The sequence below is a fragment of the Thalassophryne amazonica genome, chromosome 12, assembly GCF_902500255.1.
Source record: "Thalassophryne amazonica chromosome 12, fThaAma1.1, whole genome shotgun sequence".
NCBI classification, from domain to species: Eukaryota; Metazoa; Chordata; class Actinopteri; order Batrachoidiformes; family Batrachoididae; genus Thalassophryne; species Thalassophryne amazonica.
In genome coordinates this window covers 42,790,401-42,804,946 of record NC_047114.1, presented here as the reverse complement: position 1 = coordinate 42,804,946, position 14,546 = coordinate 42,790,401, and the positions used below count along the sequence as shown (strand labels likewise).

General features: G+C 42.8%; 1 protein-coding gene across 1 annotated transcript in view; it reads right to left on the bottom strand.

Annotated features, from left to right (window-relative positions):
* The window catches only part of LOC117521225 (serine/threonine-protein kinase OSR1-like), a 35,226-nt gene that overhangs the window by 6,152 nt on the left and 14,528 nt on the right, over positions 1-14,546 (bottom strand). Inside the window, exons 8-13 of the mRNA XM_034182563.1 lie at positions 12,688-12,821; positions 12,503-12,551; positions 12,346-12,411; positions 11,965-12,087; positions 3,254-3,289; positions 2,956-3,099 (exon numbers count right to left, since the gene is read on the bottom strand). Coding sequence (XP_034038454.1) covers positions 2,956-3,099; positions 3,254-3,289; positions 11,965-12,087; positions 12,346-12,411; positions 12,503-12,551; positions 12,688-12,821 — 552 coding nt within the window. The remainder of the gene's footprint in view (positions 1-2,955; positions 3,100-3,253; positions 3,290-11,964; positions 12,088-12,345; positions 12,412-12,502; positions 12,552-12,687; positions 12,822-14,546) is intronic.

Here is a 14,546-nt window from a genome sequence, read left to right as displayed (position 1 = left end):
GATACGTGAGATTTATACGTGGATCATTATTCAAATAATCACTGAAATTTCTGACAAATCCATACGTGGTTCATTATTCATGGCTTTATTATTTGGTTGGACCAAGGCTTTACACCGCAAAGTGACAAATCTGATCCATGTGAACCAAATATGTTTTATGGTTCAAGTATCCTTTTCTCACGGAGACTGCCAGCTTGGTAAACCTTTATTCTTGTTTTCCCTTTAACAAGTCACCTGCTTCTCTTGCTGTGGCGCGCCGCCACAGGAAAAACACCTCCCTGTTGATAACCATTTGTAAAAACCAGGCGGCTTTTGATGGCTTTCAGTAGAGTGAGTATCTGAGAAACTGTTTAACAGCTGGACATGTTCCAACTTGTCCTTAAGGCTTCCAACGGAGGTGTTTTTCCTGTGGCGGCGCGCTGCGCCGGCTGCCTGCCGACGCGCCAATCTGTCCGCACGTCTTTCATTACAAAATCTCCTTTAACAGTGGAATGTCTGGATAAACTGCTGATCCCGAGGTCTTCTGAAACTTCTCTGTTCTGTCTCGACGTCCTACGTCAGAGGCTTAAATTTGGAGGTTTTCAGTTCGAAACAGGCTGATGACGGCGCCTCAGAGCGCTGCGCGATGTCCCGCTCCGTGGGAAGTCCTTAAAGCGACAGTACCACTCCATAATTTCTCATCAGCCGTTAAAATTTTCACCGAAAACCAGCTGAATTTCTCAAATGGTGTCCACTTCGATCTGCCTCACAGGTTCTGAAAAAAGTTTGACAAAGCAAAGCGCCAGTCTCTCAGCAAGTTGTTAGACAAAAGAATTCCGACGAGAGAGCTGGACCACTCCTCACTCAAAGCCTGCCCACAGGCGAATGACGTAACCGACAGGCGTGAAAAAACTCTTGCATGCCCACAAGGGTTCAAGCTTGTCTGATGTAATCACACGTGATTCAAATCCATATAGTTTTTGAAAAAAAAAAGAAAAAAAAAAAGGTCCAATACTTTTCTCACAGACCTCGTATATCAACATTGTCAAACACCTCTGTCCAGAGACCTCACAACTCCATCACTGCCTCCCAGGCGTCTGTGAATCTCAACGGATGAGGACCAAGGCATGACGGTCACTGCTGAGATTAGCAAATCTCCGTATAAGTTTGACACGATCACAGTATACAGACAGGGTTCTAGCTAGGACCATTTCAGTGCAGTGTAAATTATGTGATCACAGCTCATAGCTTTGTTGGGTCGGGGGCCCCTGGTTCCGCAGCCCCCCAAAGCTATAGAGATTTATACCACTAAAACATTCTTGGCAAGTCTTACTTTAACTAATTTTGGGTGGTTTCAGACGCACTGAATGCAAGAATAATAAACAAAAAATTGAAAATGTTAAAAACACATTAATATTTAATTTACATAGCATTTACTCTACAAAAATGAAAGTTTTTTTGGGACTGCATTACTTTTTCTTTTTAAACATTACAACACCTAATTGCCTTGTATGAACAAGAGCTGAACCTCAACTGATTTGTCAAACCTGTTCTTTTAAATGAAAAACTGAGTCAGTTTCTCACTCACTCACTCACGGAGCTTTTTGGAATCACAAAGCTTTTTAACTGTAAAAGAAATGAAATTTCTGAATGTATCTTCAGATGCGTATACAGAAAGACTGCTGGAGGACTTTCATGGGTCCCCCCACCCCAGCTCATCTTTTCAGCAGCATCATTTTTCAGAAAGTCTGTGCTGGGCAGTACAGCCAATTTGAACCCAACAGCCGGGAAGAAATTTGCAGTACTGGGTGGGACTGCCTGGCGCCACCCACTGTGGGTATAACCCTGTATACAGATAATAATTGCTGAGTCCAGGAAGTCATTAAAATCCACCACTTCAAACAATTGTACATTACAGTAAGTTCTTGGGAGGTGTAGCCACTTTGCCAAGGTCTGGAAGAAGACCAAACCTGTCACCCTCAGCTGAGAAAAGCGGTTCATATGGTCACATACAATTCTGCCATAAACTGGAAGTTGCTGGAACACCAGTGTCACTGTCACTTGTTATGTGAGGTTTATATCTCCATGGACTGAGCAGCTGCCATGCAAAAAAGAATCCCCTGCTCCACAATTGCCAACAACAAGCTCAATTAAACTTCACAGGTGACCACATGGACAGAACATAACATTCTCGAGGTCTATTTCATGCTCAGATGACAGAAAACGTGTTGTTTGGCAATAACCCTCAGAGGCATATTTGGAGGACTGAAGTTGAGTCATTCAACACCAAGAGCGCTGCATCAGCTGCTTAGCACAGTAGCCATAGCATAATGTTTTGTTGCTATTTTTCTATCAGTGGAACGCCTTCAGCAAAACCTCAAACTATCAACTACACAGTTGAAACCTGGACACAATTAGGCATTCCAACAGGACACTGACCCCAGGCACACATTAAATCTAGTTCTAGAATATGGATAAAACGGACTCATGTTAAGCTTCTGGGATGGCCTTCTTAAAGTCATGACCTCAGCCATATTGAAGATTTCTGGACATTGCTTACAAGTTAGATCTGTGACTGAAAACATCAAATTCAATAGAACTTTTGTAATTCTCTCAAGAAAAATGACCAAATATACAACTGGAGATCTGCTACAACCTTTTTTCATGGCTACGACAAGCAGCTGGTAAAGGTAAAACTTGCTAGGGCACAGTCAACCAAACACAAGATATGGCATATGTATCTTTTTGACCCTGTATGTGTAATTATCAGAAAGCCCAAAATAAATTAAAACTTGTCCACCAAATTCTTGTTTCTTCTTGTGTCTATTAAAGACGTCTGATGTACAGTCCTTTTGCCAAAGAAAAACAATACTGACATGACTTTCATGTCTATGTTGTGTTCAGAAATTTCTGACCCCATGTGTATGTTGTGAACTGGTGCTTAAATTAAACTTAAAATAGTTCTCCTGTTGTTACCTGAGGAACGGGCAGACGTAAAGGGCTGTCCATGGGAGCCTGTGGTGCAAAATCCTCCACTGGCTGGCTCGCATTTGCAGGTAAGTCATGTGTTTGACCAGGTGGCTGCAAATGCACAGTGGAGCCATCTGGAGGTGGGAACATCTAAGGGGTTTGGAATATGACAAACTTAGTGTGTGTTGTCAGAACTACATCAATGGAGAAAAGGTAGACACACATAAGACAGTCATGCAGATCTCTTTGTCAAGGCATTATGGATTAATCAGTTTTATGTCATGTCCACTACAACAGGACTCACCTCCATGCTCTGGGACCCTTCCTTCACTCTGGGTGACTGCAGAACGGACATGACAGATTGTCAGAATTAAAAACATGCAATTCTGTTCTTGTCTCCCCAAAATGTGGACTGACAGAATATTGTAAGTTTGAAGGAATTTCATACACCATGAGTTGAAACAGTTTTTAATTAAAATCACACCCAAGATTACAAGTCAGTAAAATCCCAAACCCAGAAGAGAATTAAGAATCGGCAAAATGAAACCAGCAGAACACAGAGCACCATCAAGACCATGTTTACACGGCTTTAAAATGCATCTTGGGTAATCAGATCACACATGTAAATCAGTAAATGCAGTGCCTTGCACAAGTATTCTTACCCTATGGTATTTCACACTTTAATTTATTTATACCACCACAAAAGTAAGTCAGGCTTCTCAATATAAAAAATTCAAAAATTATCTTCCTTAAACTCACACTCAAAGCAAATCTCTACAACTTGATATAAATTAATTAAAAATATAAAAGTCAAGATGATGTGTTGCATAAGTAATGGCCCCTCTGATATAATACCTGTAAATAATCAGTTTTATTGCCAGTTTTCTTCGGACAAGTCAAGGGGATGGATACATGAACATTTCCAAGTCACTGAATATGTATTGGACATTATTTAGATCAGTTATGAAGAAATACAAACAGTATGGTACTCAATGGTAAATCTGGATGGAGTAGATGGTTCTCAAAAACTGAGTGACTGTGCAAGGAGAAGAGTGAGGAAAGCCACCAAGACACCCAGACAACAAGACGTTACTGGCTTCTCTGGCTGTGATTGGAGAAATTGTGCCTAGTGCATATTCTGCATTTTGTATCAGCAGTTATACAGCTTCATGATGAAGTAGTACAGAGGAGGATTTTCTTAAGAAGACGACCTGAAAGTTCAGCTACAATTTGCCAGATGGTACATCTGAGATGCATGCCTACATATGATGTTTTGGTGAAAGAAAATGCAGTGAACAGAACTGCAGGGAGGGAAATTATTTAGGATTATTTAGGAGGTTGAAAACAGTTGGATTGTGGGAAAGTGTTATTGTTTTGTTTCAGACAAGAGCGTGATGATCTGAGCAACGTGAGTTAAAACAGTGATGTACAATGGATTTAATTCTTCACATCTTTAAAATTACAACATTTTTTCAAACTCTCAAGCATCACATAATGTCTATGTTAGCATGTCGTGTATGTGCGTTTTAATTTTTATGAAGGAAAAAACCTACATGTGCGGGGGAAGAACAACAACAAAAACAGCTGAAATTGTTTGTCAGCCTCATTTAGCTGAAGATGATTGTGGTTAAATTAACTTTAAATATCAAATATAAAATTTTGACCAGTGGAGAATTGAAATGCCACATAAAACTGGATTTTTAACAAAGGACTTAAAACATTTAGCAAATTCTATGACTTTAATTAATGTTGCTGGATTAAAAAAATAATATTTTCTCATATTTTCATGTTTTTTGTTTGTCTTTTTTTTTTTAAATGTTTTCAACTTCTAGCACTTTGAGAGCTGATTTAAATGTAAAGTGCATTACAAATAAAATTATGATCATTAAGGTTGTTTAAGTTTCCCAATGTTTATTAAAAGATATCAGCCAAGATATGATTCCTTCTTTATGTGTTATGTGTCGGACGCAGCTCGGAGAACCGACCAGCGTTTGAAGGACCCAGTATGAAATAAGTAGAGCACGGTACAAAGGCTAACTGAATTTAATACATAACAGTGATCATAATAATAATAAAAGGTGCGGTCTGGCGTGGTGCGCTCCCAGCAGCGCTAATGGTCCGGAGCCAGAAGCTGTTTCGGACCCAAGGACCCCGCCGACACCCCCCAGGTGGCCGCAACAACCGAGTCTGTGAAAGAAGGAACCATTATGTGAGTCCACACTCTACACACAGAACACTTAAAGGTGTACAAACAGCAAACACTTCCTGGCTTGATTACTGATCAGCTTCCAACCTGCAGGCATGGAACATCTCGTTCACAAATCACCACCGCAGTGGAAGCTGATACATGACTAACATACAGCTCAATACAATAAGGTGTGAGGGACACCACATTTACTGACTGTATAACTGTTAGTCACAAAATCCAACGTACCTCAGGAAGTGTGCTGACGAGCGTGAGACCTCACCCTCTCCTCTTTCACAGACCGTGCATCAAACCTGGACATTCTCAGCGTCCGCTGCTGATGAGATGGCTCCCAAGACGACGATCTCACCCGTCTGGTCACAAGGTCGAGTCTCTGGCAAATGCACACTGTGCACTTCAGTCTTAAATGCCAACATACTCCAATCCCTCCAGATGCACCTCAGCTGTGAGTCCTGACGAGTCGCAGGTGATCAGGGTGAAGTCCTAACAGCCTCAGCAACACAGCCACTCAGTCCCAAATGCATGCCACCTGGGAGGAAACACAAAAGGCAAACAAACCAGCAGCCAGGCCCCCCCAGCCATACAACAGTACCCCACCCTCACGGGAAGCCTCCCGGCGACCACACACACCTGGCCCAGGAGAAACACCCCCCTCCAGGGACCATGGCTGGAAACCACGTCCGCGTTAGTCCTCCAACAGACTGGTTGAACTGGCTGCATCTTTGCCTTTGTTTCTGACAGTCTTAGCACAGGTGTGGCCAGGAGTTCCTACACCTGTGCGGTCAGCCTTTAACCAAACGTGTGATTAGTCAAAAACAAAACAACCAAAACATCCCCCCCCCCCCCCTCCCCAGGGGACCGTCCCATCAAACCCCAGGGAAGGGGAGAAAGGAAAAACAACCCAAACCCAAGCCTACAAACAAAAATACTAAAACACCCCCCCCCCCCAGAGGACCGTTCCATCAAACCCCAGGGAAGGGGAGAAAAGAAAAACAACCCACATGTAAACACACAAACAAAAATGCCAAAAAAAAAACCCCTCCTCCCCCCCAAACGACACGCAGGGACCAACACCCCCCAGAGGGCCACCCGCCAGCTCCAGGAGTAATAACCACGGCCGAGGTCCCTCTGGGATCCACCGTCACCCACGGGGACTACCAGCGCCCCCCAGAGGACCACTCGTCAACCCCAGGAGACGCCTCCCCACACGACCAATGGACCCAGCCCCGGCCGCCCACGGCCAGATGGACCCAACGCCTTTTCCCCCCCAGAGGACACCACAGTCAAACCCTGAGGGCGGAAACTGGGGGAGGAAAAACAAAAACAAAAACCCCAAACCCCCCCCCCTCCCCTCCCGGGTGCAGAGGCCACCTGGGAAACGCCCAGTACAACCTAACTGCACCCCTCCAGCAATGCCGACACTACGGCACCCCCGGCTGGAGTCAGAGGAGAAGAGAGGGCATAACAAAAAACAAAAAACAACCCAAATACCACCCCATCACCCCCCAGGGGACCGTTCCATCTAACCCCGGGGAGGGGGGAAACAAAAAGAAACAAAAGAAAAAAAAACAGACCAACACACAGTTGTTTGGGTCCCCGTCTTTCCTTTTTTTTTTTTTGTGTGTAACAAAGGCCGCAGGATCACACCCCCAGACAAACAGTGGACAACAAAAAAACAAAAGCCCACAAAAACCCACTCAAAAAACACCCACACAAAATGAACCAACACAAAACAAATCAGTGAGTTATACCGTCAAGCTCAACCAAATGGAACACACCTGTTCCTACTCAAGAGCTTGACGGTACCGTGATTCAGTCACCACAAGGGGGAACCAGAGTGCTAAAAAATGAAAAACCCCCTTTGGTGACAAAAAACAAACGAGCTGCATCTTCGTGCGCAGCTGTGTGCAACACAACCAAAATGTGCTCAACTAAATAACGCCGGAGCTGAAACAACAGACGCAGTAGTTACCTTTTATCCGGGGAAATGGGGCTACGACTGTAGCACAGGAAGCCCAGCGACCCGTGCTAACAGAGCTCCGCCGTGCGCGTGAACCCATTACAACCGCACTCTTGCAGCTCCCGTTTAAACCTCTTATCCGGTCGGAGTGTGACGCGAAGCTGTCGCCAGTCACACTCCACCACGACCCACGGATAAGGCACAACACAGGAACACGGCTGCAAGAGAGCACAAATTAGTATCCAGTAATGGGTTCTCAAACACGCACCTTCCGGGCGGAGAGCCCCGCAACTGATCCGGATAACCACTGAACGTCTGCTGCCGCCTTCCCGGCGCGTTACCGTCTCTGCTACCGCTGGGTCCGTGATGTTTGGCCAGAGACTACTGTTATGTGTCGGACGCAGCTCGGAGAACCGACCAGCGTTTGAAGGACCCAGTATGAAATAAGTAGAGCACGGTACAAAGGCTAACTGAATTTAATACATAACAGTGATCATAATAATAATAAAAGGTGCGGTCTGGCGTGGTGCGCTCCCAGCAGCGCTAATGGTCCGGAGCCAGAAGCTGTTTCGGACCCAAGGACCCCGCCGACACCCCCCAGGTGGCCGCAACAACCGAGTCTGTGAAAGAAGGAACCATTATGTGAGTCCACACTCTACACACAGAACACTTAAAGGTGTACAAACAGCAAACACTTCCTGGCTTGATTACTGATCAGCTTCCAACCTGCAGGCATGGAACATCTCGTTCACAAATCACCACCGCAGTGGAAGCTGATACATGACTAACATACAGCTCAATACAATAAGGTGTGAGGGACACCACATTTACTGACTGTATAACTGTTAGTCACAAAATCCAACGTACCTCAGGAAGTGTGCTGACGAGCGTGAGACCTCACCCTCTCCTCTTTCACAGACCGTGCATCAAACCTGGACATTCTCAGCGTCCGCTGCTGATGAGATGGCTCCCAAGACGACGATCTCACCCGTCTGGTCACAAGGTCGAGTCTCTGGCAAATGCACACTGTGCACTTCAGTCTTAAATGCCAACATACTCCAATCCCTCCAGATGCACCTCAGCTGTGAGTCCTGACGAGTCGCAGGTGATCAGGGTGAAGTCCTAACAGCCTCAGCAACACAGCCACTCAGTCCCAAATGCATGCCACCTGGGAGGAAACACAAAAGGCAAACAAACCAGCAGCCAGGCCCCCCCAGCCATACAACATTATGTTCTCTAATGCCATATACCAACACAGTGCAGAGTAGCTACCTAAACTCTGTAAGGGAGATAGAGTATCTCGTCAATAGTTTTACACCCTCATTGAAGACAACTTTGGATGCTGTAGCTCCTCTGAAAAAGAGAGCTTTAAATCAGAAGTGTCTGACTCCGTGGTATAACTCACAAACTTGTAGCTTAAAGCAGATAACCCGTAAGTTGGAGAGGAAATGGCATCTCACTAATTTAGAAGATCTTCACTTAGCCTGGAAAAAGAGTCTGTTGCTCTATAAAAAAGCCCTCCGTAAAGCTAGGACATCTTTCTACTCATCACTAATTGAAGAAAATAAGAACAACTCCAGGTTTCTTTTCAGCACTGTAGCCAGGCTGACAAAGAGTCAGAGCTCTATTGAGCTGAGTATTCCATTAACTTTAACTAGTAATGACTTCATGACTTTCTTTGCTAACAAAATTTTAACTATTAGAGAAAAAATTACTCATAACCATCCCAAAGACGTATCGTTATCTTTGGCTGCTTTCAGTGATGCCGGTATTTGGTTAGACTCTTTCTCCGATTGTTCTGTCTGAGTTATTTTCATTAGTTACTTCATCCAAACCATCAACATGTTTATTAGACCCCATTCCTACCAGGCTGCTCAAGGAAGCCCTACCATTATTTAATGCTTCGATCTTAAATATGATCAATCTATCTTTGTTAGTTGGCTATGTACCACAGGCTTTTAAGGTGGCAGTAATTAAACCATTACTTAAAAAGCCATCACTTGACCCAGCTATCTTAGCTAATTATAGGCCAATCTCCAACCTTCCTTTTCTCTCAAAAATTCTTGAAAGGGTAGTTGTAAAACAGCTAACTGATCATCTGCAGAGGAATGGTCTATTTGAAGAGTTTCAGTCAGGTTTTAGAATTCATCATAGTACAGAAACAGCATTAGTGAAGGTTACAAATGATCTTCTTATGGCCTCGGACAGTGGACTCATCTCTGTGCTTGTTCTGTTAGACCTCAGTGCTGCTTTTGATACTGTTGACCATAAAATTTTATTACAGAGATTAGAGCATGCCATAGGTATTAAAGGCACTGCGCTGCGGTGGTTTGAATCATATTTGTCTAATAGATTACAATTTGTTCATGTAAATGGGGAATCTTCTTCACAGACTAAAGTTAATTATGGAGTTCCACAAGGTTCTGTGCTAGGACCAATTTTATTCACTTTATACATGCTTCCCTTAGGCAGTATTATTAGACGGTATTGCTTAAATTTTCATTGTTACGCAGATGATACCCAGCTTTATCTATCCATGAAGCCAGAGGACACACACCAATTAGCTAAACTGCAGGATTGTCTTACAGACATAAAGACATGGATGACCTCTAATTTCCTGCTTTTAAACTCAGATAAAACTGAAGTTATTGTACTTGGCCCCACAAATCTTAGAAACATGGTGTCTAACCAGATCCTTACTCTGGATGGCATTACCCTGACCTCTAGTAATACTGTGAGAAATCTTGGAGTCATTTTTGATCAGGATATGTCATTCAAAGCGCATATTAAACAAATATGTAGGACTGCTTTTTTGCATTTACGCAATATCTCTAAAATCAGAAAGGTCTTGTCTCAGAGTGATGCTGAAAAACTAATTCATGCATTTATTTCCTCTAGGCTGGACTATTGTAATTCATTATTATCAGGTTGTCCTAAAAGTTCCCTAAAAAGCCTTCAGTTAATTCAAAATGCTGCAGCTAGAGTACTGACGGGGACTAGAAGGAGAGAGCATATCTCACCCATATTGGCCTCTCTTCATTGGCTTCCTGTTAATTCTAGAATAGAATTTAAAATTCTTCTTCTTACTTATAAGGTTTTGAATAATCAGGTCCCATCTTATCTTAGGGACCTCGTAGTACCATATCACCCCAATAGAGCGCTTCGCTCTCAGACTGCAGGCTTACTTGTAGTTCCTAGGGTTTGTAAGAGTAGAATGGGAGGCAGAGCCTTCAGCTTTCAGGCTCCTCTCCTGTGGAACCAGCTCCCAATTCAGATCAGGGAGACAGACACCCTCTCTACTTTTAAGATTAGGCTTAAAACTTTCCTTTTTGCTAAAGCTTATAGTTAGGGCTGGATCAGGTGACCCTGAACCATCCCTTAGTTATGCTGCTATAGACGTAGACTGCTGGGGGGTTCCCATGATGCACTGTTTCTTTCTCTTTTTGCTCTGTATGCACCACTCTGCATTTAATCATTAGTGATCGATCTTTGCTCCCCTCCACAGCATGTCTTTTTCCTGGTTCTCTCCCTCAGCCCCAACCAGTCCCAGCAGAAGACTGCCCCTCCCTGAGCCTGGTTCTGCTGGAGGTTTCTTCCTGTTAAAAGGGAGTTTTTCCTTCCCACTGTAGCCAAGTGCTTGCTCACAGGGGGTCGTTTTGACCGTTGGGGTTTTACATAATTATTGTATGGCCTTGCCTTACAATATAAAGCGCCTTGAGGCAACTGTTTGTTGTGATTTGGCGCTATATAAAAAAATTGATTGATTGATTGATTTATTGAAAATTAGCTTTAAAAGATCAGTATCTATAAATATTAGCCAAACTCCCCATTACATGCATCCTTAATATTTTGCAATGTAAATACTAATGTATTCTGATGTGCCCCCAGCAAGGACATGACAAGAAGTCTCCCAATTCAGGACATGGAGATTGTTTTTGTGACCATGTGCAGTAGTTTAAAAATAAATACAGAGGAGCACTGTCCTGCAAATTTCAACAGTTGGAAAACCCATCCATGTATACTAATTCTTGAAACATTCCAACTTTCTTAGCTAGTATGTGAATAAAAAAAAAAACGAAAAAAAAAACAAAAACAGGCTCATCTGGTGACTGAGCAAGGGCCCTTTGACTTTCTTAAAGCATGACACAGGCAGTAACGAAACCTAGACATAAGTAATCAGCAGGACACTGTGGAGACATGACCGGCTCAGGTGTGAACAGCTTCATGTCCCAAGTCTCGGAATGTGATCAGATTACCCAAGAAATTTTAAAACCAAGTGTAAACAGAATCAAGAAAAAATTTTGAGCCAGATTAACAATTCTCTATATCACAGAATCTTTTTTTTTTTTGGTTATGGTTTATCTGGGCTTAATATTATGAACTTGAAGCAGATGCACACTGTTCCAAAAGGTCTCAACAAATCAAATTCCAACTTGGTTAAGGCTTGATCAAAGGAACAGCAGCATCTGCTGGTCAAAACACATTGTCTACAGGGAGAAATATAATGAAACGTAACCTATTTCACAAGTGACAAGTTTTATATGTTGAGAAACATACCATTAATGTGATAGTATCAAAATCAAGTCAGTGTTACTCGCTGTAACACACCTCAATTTTTTCACATTACAGGAAATCACAGCTTTCCTTTTGCTCTGTATTTACAAGTCGTTTTCTTCAATACAGCCAAATGGGGCATTGTTATACTGGTAGTCTGGCCAGACCGGGGGGGGGGGGGGGGGGGGAGCACTCCAAAGTCATGCTTACAATAAAGAAAGAGAAGACAAAAGTGTACCATATCCATATTTCAAAGTTACTGAGTCAGGGGAGAAGCCACTGCTCAGAGTCTCACCCGCAGCGCTACCACAGCAGCTTTGCCCTCCTCACTCTCCTCATCCAGCTCATCATCGCTCCACTCCCATCCGCCATCCTCTGTTTTGTGGAGACGGCCGCTAGAGCCTGGCACACGGCGCACCTACACAATGCAGTGAGGGGAAAGAAGAAGGAGGGAGGAGAAGTAGAAAGAAAGAAAAAAAAAAAAAAAAAAAAAAAAAAAGATGAGACTTTGAAATACCCCCCCCTTTCTATTTTTTTTTAACTATTCCAAAACCATTATTTAAGTCCTGTTTAGTGGTGAAGCTAAACTGTAAGGGGCCGTATCCCAACATGCCAACATGCCATTATAAATTAATACATTTTTGAATGCACAATGCATTACGAATGCATGCAAAACCTTTTTGGAGCGATCAGTTATTGTTGGGCCCTTCTGCAGTAGTTTCTCCTGCAGGTACTCATCATTCTGTAACAGACGCAAAAATGTATCTTACAGCCTCTATAAAGGAACAGAATACTTTCAGTCCATTTTTTCCTAATAGTCACATATTCCACACCTTGGCTTTTGTGAAAAATTTATTCTTCAACAATTCAGCAGCAGTTGGCCTAAATTGAAGAAACACATTATTATACAAGTGACAACTGGTGAGTCAATTCAAAGGCAAAATTAAAACTTGGCACACATTAAATTTTGTCCATAGGAAAAAAAAAAAATACAAAATACAAAAGGGTAAAAACTGACCTTTTTTCTGGATCTTTCTGCAAACACAGTGAAATCATCTTCCGGAAAGACTTGCCATATTTTTTCACCATTTCCTTATCTGTGATGCCAGTTTCCAGACAGGGAGGGTCATTTTGCAAAGTCAACATCAGCACCTAAACAAACCGAAAGATCTCTTTCAGTGGGAAACAACAGAAAACAGAAAGAAAGCCAGCAACTACTTCAAGAAAAATATGCAGCTGTCTAGCTTTAATTCACAAGTATCTATTCAACAAGTCTACATATCTCTTGGCAACCCTAAAATTTGAAATCAATTTTCACACTGACATGTAAAAATTTATTAGAAGTGCTTCACTTTTTCCATACTTTATGTTACAGCCTTATTCCAAAATTAACTAAATCATTTTTTCCTCAAAATTGTACAATGACCATGTGAAAAAAGTTGTTTTTTTTTTTAGATTTTTGCAAATTTATAAAATCCAACAACAATAAAAAAAAAAAAAAAAGAAATTACATTATACAGGTATTCACAGCCTTTGCCGTGAAGCTTAAAATTGAGGTCAGGTGCATCCTGTTTCCACTGACCCTCCTTGAGACATTTCTACATCTTAACTGGAGTCCACCTGGGGTAAATTCATTTGAATGGACATGATTTGGAAAGGCACACACCTGTCTACATATAAGGTCCCAGAGTTGACAGTGCATTAAGAGCACAAACCAAGCATGAAGTCAAAGGAATTGTCTGTAGACAGGATTGTCTCAAGGTACAAATCTGTGAAAGGGTAAAGAAACTTTTCTGCTGCTTCAAAGGTCTCAATGACCACAGTGGCCTCCATCAACCGTAAATGAAAGAAGCGCGGATCCAGTAGGACCTTTCATACAGCTGGCTGCTTGTCTAAACAATTGGGGGAGAAGGGCCTTAGTCAGGGAGGTGACCACGAACCCAATGGTCACAGTGTCAGACCTCCAGTATTCCTCTGTGGAGAGAAGAGAGCTTTCCAGAAGGACAACCATCTCTGCAGCAATCCACCAATCAGACCTGTATGGTAGAGTGGCCAGACGGAAGCCACTCCTTAGTAAAAAGCACATGGCAGGCCGCTTGGAGTTTGCCAAAAGGCACCTAAAGGACTCTCAAACCATGAGAAACAATATTCTCTGATTTGATCACACAAAGACTGAACTCTTTAGCGTGAGTGTTAGGCATCATATTTGGAGGAAACCAGGCACCATCCCTACAGTGAAGCATGGTGGTGGCATCATCATCTGTGGGGACATTTTTCAGTGGCAGGAACTGGGAGACAAGTCAGGATTGAGGGAAAGATGAATGCAGCAATGTACAGAGACATCCTGGATAAAAACCTGCTCCAGAGCGCTCTTGGCCTCAGACTGGGGTGACAGTTCATCTTTCAGCAGAATAATGACCCTAAACACACAGCCAAGATATCAAAGGAGTTGCTTCAGGACAACTGTGAATGTCCTTGATTGGCCCAGCCAGACCCCAGACCTGAATCCGATTGAGCATCTCTGGAGAGATCCGAAAATGGCTGTGCATCGACGCTCCCCATCCAACCTGATGGAAACTTGAGAGGTGCTGCAAAGAGGAATGGGCAAAACTGGCCAAAGATAGGTGCACCAAGCTTGTGGCATCAAATTCAAGGAGACTTGAGGCTGTAAATGCTGCCAAAGGAGTATCAAGAAAGTATTGAATAAAGGGTGTAAATACTTACGTACATGTGATTTCTTAGTTTTTTATTTTTAAGAAATTTGTGACCCCCCCCCCCCCAAATAAATAAATAAATAAATAAAAACCCTTTTTCATTCATTATGGGTTGTGGTGGGTAGAACTTTGAGAGAAAAAAATGAACTCACTCCATTTTGGA